At 43.2% G+C, this 13,346-nt stretch overlaps 1 protein-coding gene across 2 annotated transcripts in view; it reads left to right on the top strand.

The window, feature by feature from the left end:
- The window catches only part of LOC144827366 (cytidine monophosphate-N-acetylneuraminic acid hydroxylase-like), a 537,565-nt gene that overhangs the window by 239,344 nt on the left and 284,875 nt on the right, over positions 1 to 13,346 (top strand). For both annotated transcript variants that reach the window (XM_078685708.1, XM_078685707.1), the window contains exons 5-6: positions 3,486 to 3,676; positions 6,979 to 7,126. In XM_078685708.1, the coding sequence (XP_078541834.1) occupies positions 3,486 to 3,676; positions 6,979 to 7,126 (339 nt within the window). The remainder of the gene's footprint in view (positions 1 to 3,485; positions 3,677 to 6,978; positions 7,127 to 13,346) is intronic.

Genomic DNA, 13,346 nt, shown 5'->3' on the forward strand with positions numbered 1-13,346 from the left:
CCCCAATATTAATCCATCAACTTCCCCTGGTAGAGGCCGATTCACCCTTAGCCAGTGCATAACCTTATTTTTAAGCATCTGGAAGGTTTCTCTCTGTCCCGTTAAAAGTGGTGGGACATTTATAAGGACTACTACAAAGGGAAAGGAATCTGGGGTGAGGTTCATGGGGGGTTTCTTATGAGGTGGCTTTATCAAGGGTGGTAAGGACGGTCTGGGAACTATAGGAACAGGGCGGGGTGCAAATTTGTTTGCTAAAAGCTGGTTACTAATTAGAGGGGCAGTTGGTGGAGCAGTACCTGTTCTAGTACACGCATTACCCCCTGCTCCGACAGTAACCAAGGAGTTTAAACTAAGCGGAGGTTGTTGCGCCGCAATCTGAGCTGAGATTACAATATTAGGGGAATTTTTAACGAGTCCCGGTGGTGCTAAGTCAAGAGGCTTGAGTGGTCTCTTCACAGCCGCACTACCTGACTTAGGTGGCATTGGAGAATTAATTTGTTGCCTTCGTCCCTTATCTTGTGGTACACATTGAGTAGTATTCTGGAGCTTACTACTTTCATCCAGCCTTGCTTGAGTTTTTATCAATGCCTTTGTTGAGAAAAAGTTATCTAATGTTACCTGCTCAAAATGGTCTAGCCGGTCAGAAAGCTTACTAATTCGTTCCTCTAATGGGAGCAGAATTGACCGTAGCAACCTTGCTAAGTCAGGAAACAGGTTGCAAAGAAGTGGCAGTTTATCTGCCATTGCCAAGCCAGTGACTGAAGAATTAATAGTACTAGGATCTGGGCTGTCTAATAGCACAACATCCCCCTCTTGTATAATTTCCCTACTACGGCTTACTTCAGTGACAGCCTTACTGGGGCACGTACTTTTGTTTACTTTTCTAAGTTTGTGTGGGGGTTTAGCTGGATAACATTTTCTAGATACAGTAGTCCTTTTTCTTTTTGATCCAGATTTAGGTTGGGACAAGGAAACCTGAGCACATAATTCTGCTGTACATGTTATAGAGTCAGTATGGCTCACACAAGATGAAATCAGTTCAGCTACAGTACCCTGGTTCTCCTCGTTTGTGATAACATCATGACATATTTCGGCTACAACAGGCAGGTTTACTGATGATAAGGGTGTTACCAATGCAGGATAGGTTTGTGCAGAGCGCTGGTCTATAGGGTTTTTAAGAAGTTCAATAGATAATCTACGCTCAGCACGCCTCTCTGCAAGCGTTATCTCTTTATCAATAATCTGGGTCGGGCGGTTAAAGAATTTGTCTAAAGGTCCAATAACTACTGGCCCAGACTCGACCGGTAGGGTCATCGAAACAATACTACTTGGGGATACAGACATACCTTGTGGTCACCAGCCCTTTTACAAAACTTAATCTTAGGCACTTATCTGACACAGCAATTTACTTGGTACTATATATTCCGTTAGAGTCAATGTCAGAGGGCTGGCCCAGCCCGGCCTCCCTCGGCCCCTGACTGCCACAGACGGTCCCGCCCTTGTCCCGGGCTTCTCCCGGGCGCGCTCCCGCGCAGCGGCCCGTTTAGCTCCTTTTAAAATAAAGGGGTAAAGATTATGGGCGGGTGGGCGGGGCCAGCAGGGAGAGCAGCCCAGGTGTGTCGAATAGGGCTCGCAGGGACTCCTGGTAGGTTGAGTCCCTGCGTCCAAGCTCGCAGCCCTGCCGGCAGCTCCACGCGCCCCGAGGTCACAGCTCCTCTCCCAGGTAAGCACACACTTGGTATGCGGCGCTGCGGGACCCGCGAAGCGGGTCCGGCGAGGTCTCTCTCCCCCACAAGAGCAATCACGAAGGCGAGAAGTCAGTGGAAGGTAGCAACAAGGATGGCCAGCAAACAACAGGCAAAAGCGTCTAGAGAGCAGGGATTGACTAATACACTCAAATGGTCCCAAGTTTCTTGTTGCACCTCTGGGGAACTCCAGAGACAGTTCCAAGGTGAGAGATAGATAGATCACGCTACACCTGCTTCCTGTTACAGCAAATTGGCCCACTTCTTCAAATGCTGGATAACCCACTTCTCTCCCTCCAAAATGAGCTAACTATTGGAGTCTTACATGTTCAAGGCCACAGTTCAGAAAGAGGCAATTTCAATTATTCACTCCTGCAAGGCTACAGGGCCGTTCTCGCTAATTATTCTTGCAAGATGTCCTGCATCCGCCTTTTTTCTGCTCGAGCATTTTGGACGTCAGTTGAGCAGGTCCAGACCTCAGGCTTCTTTAGGCAGTCACAGTAGCAGATTGTTACTCTCCTATTTTTCTCCAGTTCGATGTGTTCTGAGGAGGTGATGGTGATGCACTGTCTAGTGGCTCCTCTCAGAGCACCATCCCACTTGACCACCTTACAAAGGTGTACAATAACTACAGATGGTATAAGACACATTGTATGCTCCATCACAGCCATTAAGCAATGCTGGCTTTTATATCAGGATTGTAAAGTCAGATTAATTACTCAAATGGTGTACTGTCACAATCTGATATTCGGTCCCTAGTTAGTAAACAATCTGTCTGTTCATGTCTCATTTCCTGTCATGAAAGCTAGCTGCATTAAAGGGAAAACCCAATTATTCAAGGCAAGCACGAATGACAGATGCAGAAGTCAATCCCACATTTCACAGGCCAGATTGTGTATATGCTACATGCTTCATATTCAGGAAGAGGTTGATTTCATATTGGCATGCCTAAATCCAATAAATCCTATGACACTTCATCGTGCAAAGGTTAGACTTTGAGAAAATGAAAAAGGGGGGCATTTATCAGCTCTCACACTCTTTGTGCAATGGGAACAGAATCATTAACTCTCTGCTCATCAGAGGTGCAATCTAAACTACTAGACTTTTGAGAAAGGGTGAGAGCCCGACGGGTTCTTTCCCATGAGCAATGCATGATTAGAGGTAACTGACAGGCACTTTTTAGTCTGTTACCCTGCAGCAACCAACATTGCTTGAAATTCCAGAATTAAAAGTGAGAAGTAGAGGCTTATGAGTAAGCCGCCTCTTACCCAAAAATACAAACCATGAATTGAACCCCCACAAAAATTAGGATATGGCATATTTACCCTTAAAGCACACAGTTGTACAATGCAGAAACACCATGTACCATAAGGGACATTCACTAGAAAAAGGAATAGTGCAGCAGGGTGCAATTGTTCCACAAAATGGTGTACTGAGAAGAGGACATGGACTCACCAAATAGATGGCAACAATGGGGTCAATTATGTTCTATAATGTGTGTGGACGGTTGGTGTGGTGAAGGCCTGGGTACATGGGAGGCTGGACGTGCACAATGGGGAACAGCTAAGATAGGAAGGGGCTTGATAAAATATTTTATTTCATTTGAGGATAACTAACAGTTGTCTCGACTCACTTTTAGTATTTACTTCACTATTGTGCATTTCTATGTACTGCCCGGCTAGCCAAAATTCAGTAACATGCTTATAATTCACTTTTGTTTTCTTTTTAACATTTTTACAGGTTACGTACATCACCCATGCATGCATGGATCTGAAATTTGGTGACACACATATGGTGTTTGATCCCTGGGTCATTGGGCCTGCCTTTGCTAGAGGATGGTGGTTGCTTCATGAGCCTCCTGCTGACTGGCTGGAACGACTGTGCCGTGCTGATCTGATTTACATAAGCCACATGCATCCTGATCACCTCAGGTATCTCAGCACAGTAACAATGTATAAAACATATCTTATAAATGAGTACAGTCGGAATGTGTGTTTCATAAAAATAACTTGTGTGAAATCAGGGCTTGTAGAGCACCCAAAGGGTGGTCAACATTCTGCCTTCGACAAAGGAAAATTGATGCCCTTAACGGCATGCCCATGTGCCAGGGCTAGCAAGAATCTCTGTTGTCTAGCTGGGACAAAACTACACAGTGGCCAAATGTCATAAAATGTGTAATTTTCCATGTTTTGTTTTGCAGGCTAAAATTAGCTGTTGGCTCTTTGTACATCAGATCATCCTAGCACAAATGGTTTTAGTGGCAAAGAAGCAAACTGAAATGTCCACGTAGTAAGAGGCTGCAAACAATGATCACTGTCAGTAAGTTTTGGAATGAGCCATTCTTAATGTGGAAGCAGTAGTCCATAGTAGGGCATGTGTGCGCTACTAGACTATGGAAGCAGTTAAATGTCCCTCCTGGCACCGGTTACTAGGTTGCAAGTCAGGAACAGACAAGTTTCTTATCTGAGCCAATTTCTATAGTCCACAAAGCTTGTGCTCTCACTTGCCATTTTATTTTTAAAGTATGGGTTTCCCAGAAGACGATGTTAATTAAGCATGCCTTAGAAAATAAGATGGAAGATTAATGACTGCTATGGGAGAAAAAGTTGAAGTAGCCTCCCTTTATGATTGGGACGGAAGCCCAACATGATGAAATTACAGAAGGTCTGAAGATATTCCTTTTTAATTGGCTGGCAGAATTTTGCTTAAGCCGGAGTAATCGGAGTAATTTAGGCAATTCTGCATTACTCTGACACAGAATTAGATGATTACTCCTCGTTGCGTCATTAAGAGTAATTTGGAGGAAAAAAATCTTACCGCAAGAGTACATTTAGCGAGCATGACCCGCTACTCATACTCGCTATTCATATTCTCCTGCATTTACCACTATTTCTTTGTGCAAAATGCATCCCCAAGTCCATTTAAGACATGAAAGGGCATTTTTGTACTAAGAAATAGTGCTAAACGCAGAATTACTCCTCTCGCGTTATTCAATCAAAATCTTGTGGAATTCTTAGGTAATTCTGCGTGATTATGCTACAACGACCTACCTAAGTTACGTGAATAGGGTAGGTAACAATCGCTCACCCCAACTTTTTAACTGACACAAGCGATTATCATGAGTTCTGCTGCCACCTACGTGTATTCCCTGTGTGTAATGGCGAATATCATGGGTGCATGCTCACATCTGGTCTCACTGAGAGTCTCATGATCCATTATGGATAACAATTTTGGGGAATCTGATGTTGATCTCCATAAAGTGCCAGAGACCCATTGTACTTTGAAATTCATTCTTTGTATCATTTTCATTCTTGAAGAGGCTCTTCTTCACTGTGAATGAGTGTACACTGTGTTGCCTTTCTACTTTCTCTCTGGACTTGTCATGATCAGTATCTGTTGCTATTTATAGTCATAGCCTTTGGTATACCATCTTTTGCGAAGCCTGTAAGCCATGGGACATTCAGACACCTTACATGACTTGGTTTTAGTTATGAGTCTCATAATAAAGCCACCTTACTTCTTTCATACTCACCTCCTCAAACCCAGGGGCTCCAAGCCTAAGACATCAAGGGCCCCATTAGGATGAAGGGCGGACATTGTCCGCCCGCCACCCTATCAGAGAACGGGACCGCCCGCCATAAGGGTCTGCTGTGATTGTTGTAGCCTTCACTATAAGTAAGGGTAAAAAGAAGACCGTGGAGGACTTCCCAGTAGTGGAGTGTCCAACTTGGAAGATTTACATTAGTGATATTCCTCTACAGACTGCCTGAGAGTAAGGAGTATGTCCTATTTGTCACACAAAGAGGAGATCCCAAGGCCCAATACCTGGTGAAAGATAATTCTTTGAGGTATCACCCAAATATCTCAATGAAAGGAGACCCAGTCACCACTCTTAATATTATGTATTATTGTTAAAGCGCCACTAACTGAGCAGTCACTGTGCCTTCTGCCTGGAGAGTTGGGTGATCCTCAGGGCCATCATTTTGAATGGTTTCAGTCTCTCTGCCTATGTTATCCTTTTTTTTCTGTTAGAGCCATCATTTATGCTAACTCTTTGTCAAATGGAGGTCTACTTGCCTGTGATTTTCTTTCTCATGGAAAATCTCCACTCCTCCGTCTGCAATCTCTTGAAGTCCAGTTCAGTGGGAGAAAGGCACTATCCAGGTGACACACAGATGGCTCTATGGAGACTAGGGAACCCTGGTGACCCAGAAACCTCCTAAAATCAGGAGCCTGTTCTTTACACCCTGATGTTAATCACTTTCATTGTCCTCATTGGGGCCACGTAGGCCTTTCTGCTTCTGCGACTATTCGTGCCTCTTCCAAGACTATAAAGGATTTTTCCTTTTTTGTTACCTTTACCTTGAGGCCCCCAAGTCTTTTCTCCTGACTGAGCTCAAGCAACAAAGTAACATTAATCCATTTCTAACAAACACAGTAGCAATGACATTAGCCCCGGTAAAGAATTTTGGGCCTCGTGTAAAAAGCCCTTTTATGACAGCAAACATTTGATCACAAAATCACAGGCGTTGTAACCATAAAATTGCTTTTCTTTAGGTACAAAAACCCTTTAACGATTTGGAGAATTCTTTCCAACACGTAAGAGGGCTTTTGCACCTCAAAGGTTGTGTGAACGACGCAGAGAAGAAGGTGAACACAATAAAAAAAAAGCAGATTTTATTGTTATCCCCTTCCTCTTTGCATCCTTTACACAAACATTTCAGCACCGCATGTTCACAATACACTGAGCACTCATTTCACTTGCCCTTTTTAAAACTATGTGGCTTATTTACAAGCCCCTTGTGCCACAGATGTGTCCCTTTTGCCCACATAAATAAGCCCCTATGTGGACTGCATTCAGTTACAAGCAATATGGATAATACCTTGTTTTAAGTTGATTTATTTTGGTTTCATCCTTTTTCTTCTTTCTCTTCCTGCCCTGTGGCGTCGCACAGTACATTCATTTGGTTTTGCCTAAATGATGTAGTATGATCTTCAATGAAGTTTACATTTAAGGGACCTGCCCTGTTGCTTGTTTTCAGGACTTTAGCAAACCTTGTTGAAATAAAGACTGACAAGGGAGGTTAAGACTCAGTATAATGAAGATTACTGTGAATTAATCTGGGCATTGTACCACACATGTTATGCAGAATATGACATTTTTAAAGAGTATAATGCTAGGAGAGTCTTCTGTAATACTTGCTAATTTTATAATTTCATCTTTGTTTTGCAGTTATCCAAATCTGAAGAAGCTTGCTGAAATAAGACCTGATGTACCAATTTATGTTGGAGATACTGAAAGGCCTGTCTTCTGGCTTCTTGAGCGAAGTGGAGTAAAACTAACAAATATAAAGGTTGTACCTTTTGGAGTTTGGCAAGAGGTATTGTACCAGAGTAAACATTTGTATAGCACTATATAACAGTTTTGTAGTCCCACGTTGGTGTCATCGGAGTGGGGCTGTACGTTGCCCAGCTAGGTATGCCTGGTTGGTTGTCTGTGTGCACCCAATACACAAAGATTTTCCTATGAGTGAGTATGACTTACTCTTGCAGTACTTCTGGCTTACCTCTGATAGGCAGAAGTGAGCCAGGAGTACTACCACAAAAAGCCACACCATCTTTCTGAATCAGGCCCTTCTCTGAGATTATGACTATTCAATATGATCATCCTGTGTGTGTTAGTATCCTAGATATTTACCTTGACTATTTTGCTGGCTATAGAACTCTGAGCACATTACTATGGCTAGTCAGATAAAGTGCCTCTGCTCCCCCTTTCAACATGATGAAATTGACATCCACGTATGTAGCATATTTAACTCACCTGCAAGTCCCCGGTATATGGTACTCTTGTGCACAGGGCCTGTAACTTAAATGTCACAAGTGGACTGCAGCACTCATTGTGCCATCTACTAAACATAACATGTCATGTTTATTGGTAAAGCACACGTTTACCCAAAGGTATCTTGGCTCTGAACAACAGATGACTATTGTTACCCAACTCAGTGGTCCCAAACTGGCAAGGTAAGCAGGGCTGATTGCCTGCCATCCGCGGTCTTGCTGTGTAGTGTAAACTGCAAATTTAACCTGTCAAAATAACTCATGTTGACAGGCCTAACCCTTCCTTTTTAATATTAATGTCACCCTTAATTTGGCCTTACAGTCCCATAAGGCAGGGTCCATGGCATTTAAGAGTAGGACTTGTAAATGTTTAATGTTACATAGGTCTTTACAGTGAAAAGGCCCAAAAGGCTATTTTCACTGTAGCAGGGTAGCTGTTCTATAGGAGAGCCTTGGGATGCAATATTAAATTTAATATTGTTGATCTCCCCATGGATAGTAGCTACTGAGTTCATGTTTGGAATGTTTAAAGTATTTATTACAATCCCAATTCATTGTCAAAGTTCGATTTGTAATAAATATTTTCAAGCAAGTACTTTAGAAAAGACCTGTTGTTTGACTAAATCTTCTAGAACCCCATTTGCATAAACTTCCAACTGACACCCAGAAGCTTTACAGCTCCGTGATAAGGTTTGAACTTGCTCCCAGAGATGAGACAAATGCCTTGTGTCTGGGGAGTAGTTCTGTTTTTCTGGCAGGATAACCTTCAGTGCTGTGCCCAGGAATTTAATTAACTTCAAAAGGGCCTACCCGGCCACAGGCAGGTTTAGGTAACACCTTGGTCTGCCCTGTTCCTTTGTCCAGCTAGCCTGTCATGCATAAGGCACGGTGGAAGAGGAGCTGACCCCACAACTTGTTTTGAGTGATCACAGAGGAGGGGTTGCGCATTTCTGTGGCCACACATCTAGGGCCAGCCCAGGAGCTCGGCACAGGGGAAGAAATATTCTCCCATGTTGGATTTGGCAGAGAGAGACACTGATGGGTTGATTACAGTAAGCAGAGCTGCAAAACTGGGCATGGTCAACCCCGGGAGCATTTAAGCTCATTGATTAGGGGGTGGTCAGGATTTTCCGCCACCCAATGGCTAGCACTGGGCATATGTGGGGCACTCACAGTGCCCTCCTCAGATTATTTCTGGATCTGTGTAAGAACAGAGGAGGACTGGGTTGCTGTATGTGACCTGAGAAGAGCCTTGAAGACTGGACCCGCTCTCCTTCTTGTACCTAGGACAAAGAAGTGAACTCAATATGTCATAAGGCTGACCTCCTGTTTGGGCTACAGGGACAAAAGAAGCTCCAAGAGGCCTTTTCCTGCATTTTCAGGTGACTAGTTCCAACCTGGCCTGGATCCTGCTGTTGACCTATGCTAGAGTGAGTCTTGGCCCCCAAACACTGTTGCCAAGGCTCTAGACCCTAGGCTGGTGTCAATGCCTATTTCTCCTAAAGGTTTTTGAAACCTGGGATCTAAGAAACATTTTGCCAACTTTTTGTTCTGAGAACCAAAGGGGAAACAGGACCAACCTGCCTAGCTGATACAACAAATGTGTATCGCTGCTAGGCCAAAAATCCAGAATGCCCCCTCTACGTTCTTCTCTGAAGCAGAAAATACAATTCAGCAGGGTTTTGTGGAGAACGTATCTGGCCTTGTGGAGTCCTCTTCAGCTATAGCATGCAGCCTTGTCCTGCTGGGAAAACATGACCTCCAAAAAAGTGACTAAGTCTGAACCAACAAAACAGTATCCAGCCAGTGAGGGGCCATATCAAGGCATGAGATTTCTCCTGCTCTGAGCTTTCCCATCAAAAGTCAATTGATTCACTGAGACCTTGCCCAGTGGCTAACCAAAACCATGGAGCCCTCTTCAGCCACAGCCTGCATCCTGGCATTTTTTACTACCATGTCAGAGACTTATGGCCTGGTTTTGAGCTTAGCAGTCGGAGATATCCCGTCAGCCGTATTACAATCTTCAGCCACAGCCTGCATCCTTGCATTTTTTACTACCATGTCAGAGACTTATGGCCTGCTTTTGAGCTTAGCAGTCGGAGATATCCCGTCAGCGGTATTACAATCCCATATATAGCCGTCACATTTGTGAAGAATTAACCTGCCCACTGAACTCTATCTAAAACAGTGCCTCACTCGGAAGGTAAAACTTTTCAGTTTATCAAATTATAGTTGGGGAGATTAGATCCACTCCTTGTGTCCGCATGGACACGTTCCCTCTCTACTCCCTCCTTTGACATGTATGCTAGTGCCGTGCTTACCAGATTGTTCTGTACAAAATTCTAGGCCATTGTTTCTCTTATTGTGGAGGTTTGTGGTGCACTGTTTTAGTTGATATCAGTGACTTCAATAAATTATGGCTTCTGTTTCTCATTATTTATTTCCTTGTGATGATTTCTGTTTTCCTCATATGGTCGTATGAGTCATGCCTTTCTCTTAGGACCTTCGCCGTTATGTTCTATATGTCCTTCCATATTTCTGTAATGGATTTTTATTGAAACTCACACGCTAAAATATTCTACTTATAGGGGCAAATTTACAAGAAACTGACTCTTCTGTATAGATGCATCCGTTTCCCTGCGCCTCCTTGCAAATCCCTTGCGCCACCATTGATGCGCCGTATTTACAATACGGCACACCATGGCTCAAGGATTGACAGATGCATCAGAAATTCTGACGCATCTGTTGGCACAAAAGTCCCGCATTGCTGGAGTCGTGTCCCACCCTGCATACATTATACCTCACATAGCCATAATGTGGTGCAGGGCTTTACAAGGTGACGCATCTCCCTAGATGTGTCATGTTGTAAATGGGCAACAACATTTACGCTGCCGCTGCGTTACAAAAGTGATGCAATGGTGGCGCAAATGTATTGCAAGGGGCTTGTAAATCTGCCCCATAGTTTTTTGAGGTCCTCGTGGTCTTTTATTCTTATGCATTCTCAGGTACTTTTCCTTGCACATTTGCGTTTTTATGCTGGTTTTACTGTGTTCCGTTTCCTGCACTTTTTTGAATTTCTTATGATTTCCTTAGTGTCCTTTGGTTTCCTATTTATCTTTCAGGTAACAGTTCACTGACAAAGCACACCCTCTTTTCACATTGTAGCGCCATGGAACATAGTGCAGCATCTATTTTATGAGTCTTCTTCTGCGCATCTACGGCAATGTTTTCTTTTATTTCCCTTATGTTTGCTCTTATTTCCCTTCCAAACTTACAGCGTTAGTTTTCTTCAGTGCCTAATTAGTCGAATAAATTGTGCCGGGGCTCTCTTCAGGAGGACACTACAGCTTGCACCTTCCCTTGTCCCTGGCAGAGCTGCCAATAACAGCGCCAACACACTTCTTATCCTCACACTCTTAAAAGTGTGACAATTCATACTATTCCTGTGCCCCAAACCTATAAGAGTGACTTGAGAGGCAAATACCAATCATTGAAAATGTAAATTGAGTTAATAAACAGATGTTGTGCTCGTACCTAAATTTGGCAGACACCACTACCATGTGGCAGACTGTCATAAGCCCCGTGCTGGCAATTAAGTGGCTGTGCCGAGCACCGGGAACAGTGAACAACCTTTACAACGAAACTTTTACAACGCACTACCATTACAACGCCGTCATTACAACGCAAACCATTACAACGCTTTGCGCTGGGGGGCGCTATAGGATAGGGAATAAGTTTAATTTACTATCCAACACCTTCCCTAGTGTCCACGGGGACTGGTGTTGGAATAGTAAATTAAACTTTTCACTATCCAGCACCCCAAAGCGCTATGCGTTGTAATGGATTGCGATGTAAAAACCGCGTTGTAAAGGCAGGCCTTGTAAAAGCCTGCGTTGTAACGTCATACATCCACCGGAAACCATTGGCTCAAATTAAGCACTGGTTTTCTTATACATTTGCAGTGTCTGCAGTACCTCTTTCTGCATGTCAAGGACATTTCCACTTTTTTTTTTTTATATATATGTGGTCGGTTGGCTGCCGAGCCTTGCATGGCATCTTTTGATGTTTTTGTGCGTAAGTCAGTCAAATCGATTAACTGGACCTTAGAAATAGTGACACCTGAATTTCTTAAAATGACAATTGCCTTACTCAAAGATTGTGCCCTTATGTGGTCCATGTGACTGAGACTGCTGAAAGACCAGTAATTGCAAGCAGTTGAACTTTTAAAACTTGTGGGGTGGGTCTAGCATAGGACTGGAATAAATTTGCTCTGGCTAATGAGAGTCAGGAATGTGCACACATAAGACTTGAGACAGGTGAGTCGAGTTGCTGCGATTGTCAGCTGTTACCGTGGTGTTGGAAGATTCAGCAGTTTTTAGTGGATGTCCAAAACTCTTGGTGACAGACCCATCTCTCTGACACAGGGAAAGCATGAGTCTGCGGGAAAGTCTGTGAGGATTTGACCAAATAAGTAATAAAGACTAAACAGACCAGCTTACATATTTTTTATTTGGAAATCCTAATAGTATCCTATCCGGCCAATGGACCTATGCCGCCATTTTCTGAAGGAGCAATAGCTAAAATAGAACACACAGGTTATGCAACATCAATTATTAAATACTTTGGGCCCGATTCACAGAAGTAATCTGAGATGAAAATCTAACTTTATGACTTTCGGTATTCACAAAGGGCATTTACGAGTAGTAAAGTTAGACTTTTGGTCTCAACTCTAAGTTTAGACTAAAAGTCTAACTTAGGCCAAAAGTCTAACCTTACTACTATTAAACTACTAACGATGATGCGTTAGTTCTTGTAAATATGCTCCTTACTGTTGACTCCCTATCTGAGCAGGAAGTAGACATCAACCAGCCTGACTCCATATGAAACACCACCTCTCAATCTTCTTATTACCGCAGTCAAAATTGAACTGTGTCAGCAACAACCCAAACAAAACTAATTACTAACACTTCACACCACTGAACATCACCGGAAAACTCACCTCCAAGTAGGAATTTGTAGTGTGATATACCCGACCTATCTCATGCATATCCTGTTTGGGAACCTTGTGGCAACATTTTTAAATTATCTCAACATGGGAAATTGGTGGAAGAAGGACATAAATCTCTAAAACTAAGAATCTGTACTGATTTTCCTGTTATGATATACAAATGAAGAATGCAACTAGTGACCATTCTGTGAAACCTCTTTCTAACAGTTAAGTCGAAGTAGCTAACAGGCAGCAGTAGCATAGCATAGTTGGTAGTTTATTCTGACTACTGTGTGTGTGTGTGCACGCATGTCTCCATGTGAATCCTCAAAGCTTTGGTAAATGCTGACAAAGTGAAACATGCACATTCACAATCAGGTCCACGGGTGGGGGGGAGGGGTCAGAGAGTGAGAGAGAACGAGAGAGACCCGTAACATAATTACACCGGAGACATGTGCACACACATTCTACTATATTGTGGTCTGTGTTTATAAATCAAGGGTAGAGACAAACATGATTCTTACTGAGATGTTAGTTTTCTACTGAGAATACTTGTCTCAATCTTTCTCAAGCACAGTACACGTCACTCCCCTGTCAAGACACTTGTCACTTACCTAGCATGTCACCTTCTGGCTGAGGCTTATGAAATGGGAAAGACGGTATTCCAGTTGCAGCATTTTTTTATGTGATGTTTGGAAGACGCCATAATCATATTGGTTGTTTTATTCATTTTCATCAGGCCATGCGCGGCAGGCATGTTTTGTTAATTTGTTGGA

Source organism: Lissotriton helveticus, chromosome 4_1, assembly GCF_964261635.1.
Source record: "Lissotriton helveticus chromosome 4_1, aLisHel1.1, whole genome shotgun sequence".
Taxonomy (NCBI): domain Eukaryota; kingdom Metazoa; phylum Chordata; class Amphibia; order Caudata; family Salamandridae; genus Lissotriton; species Lissotriton helveticus.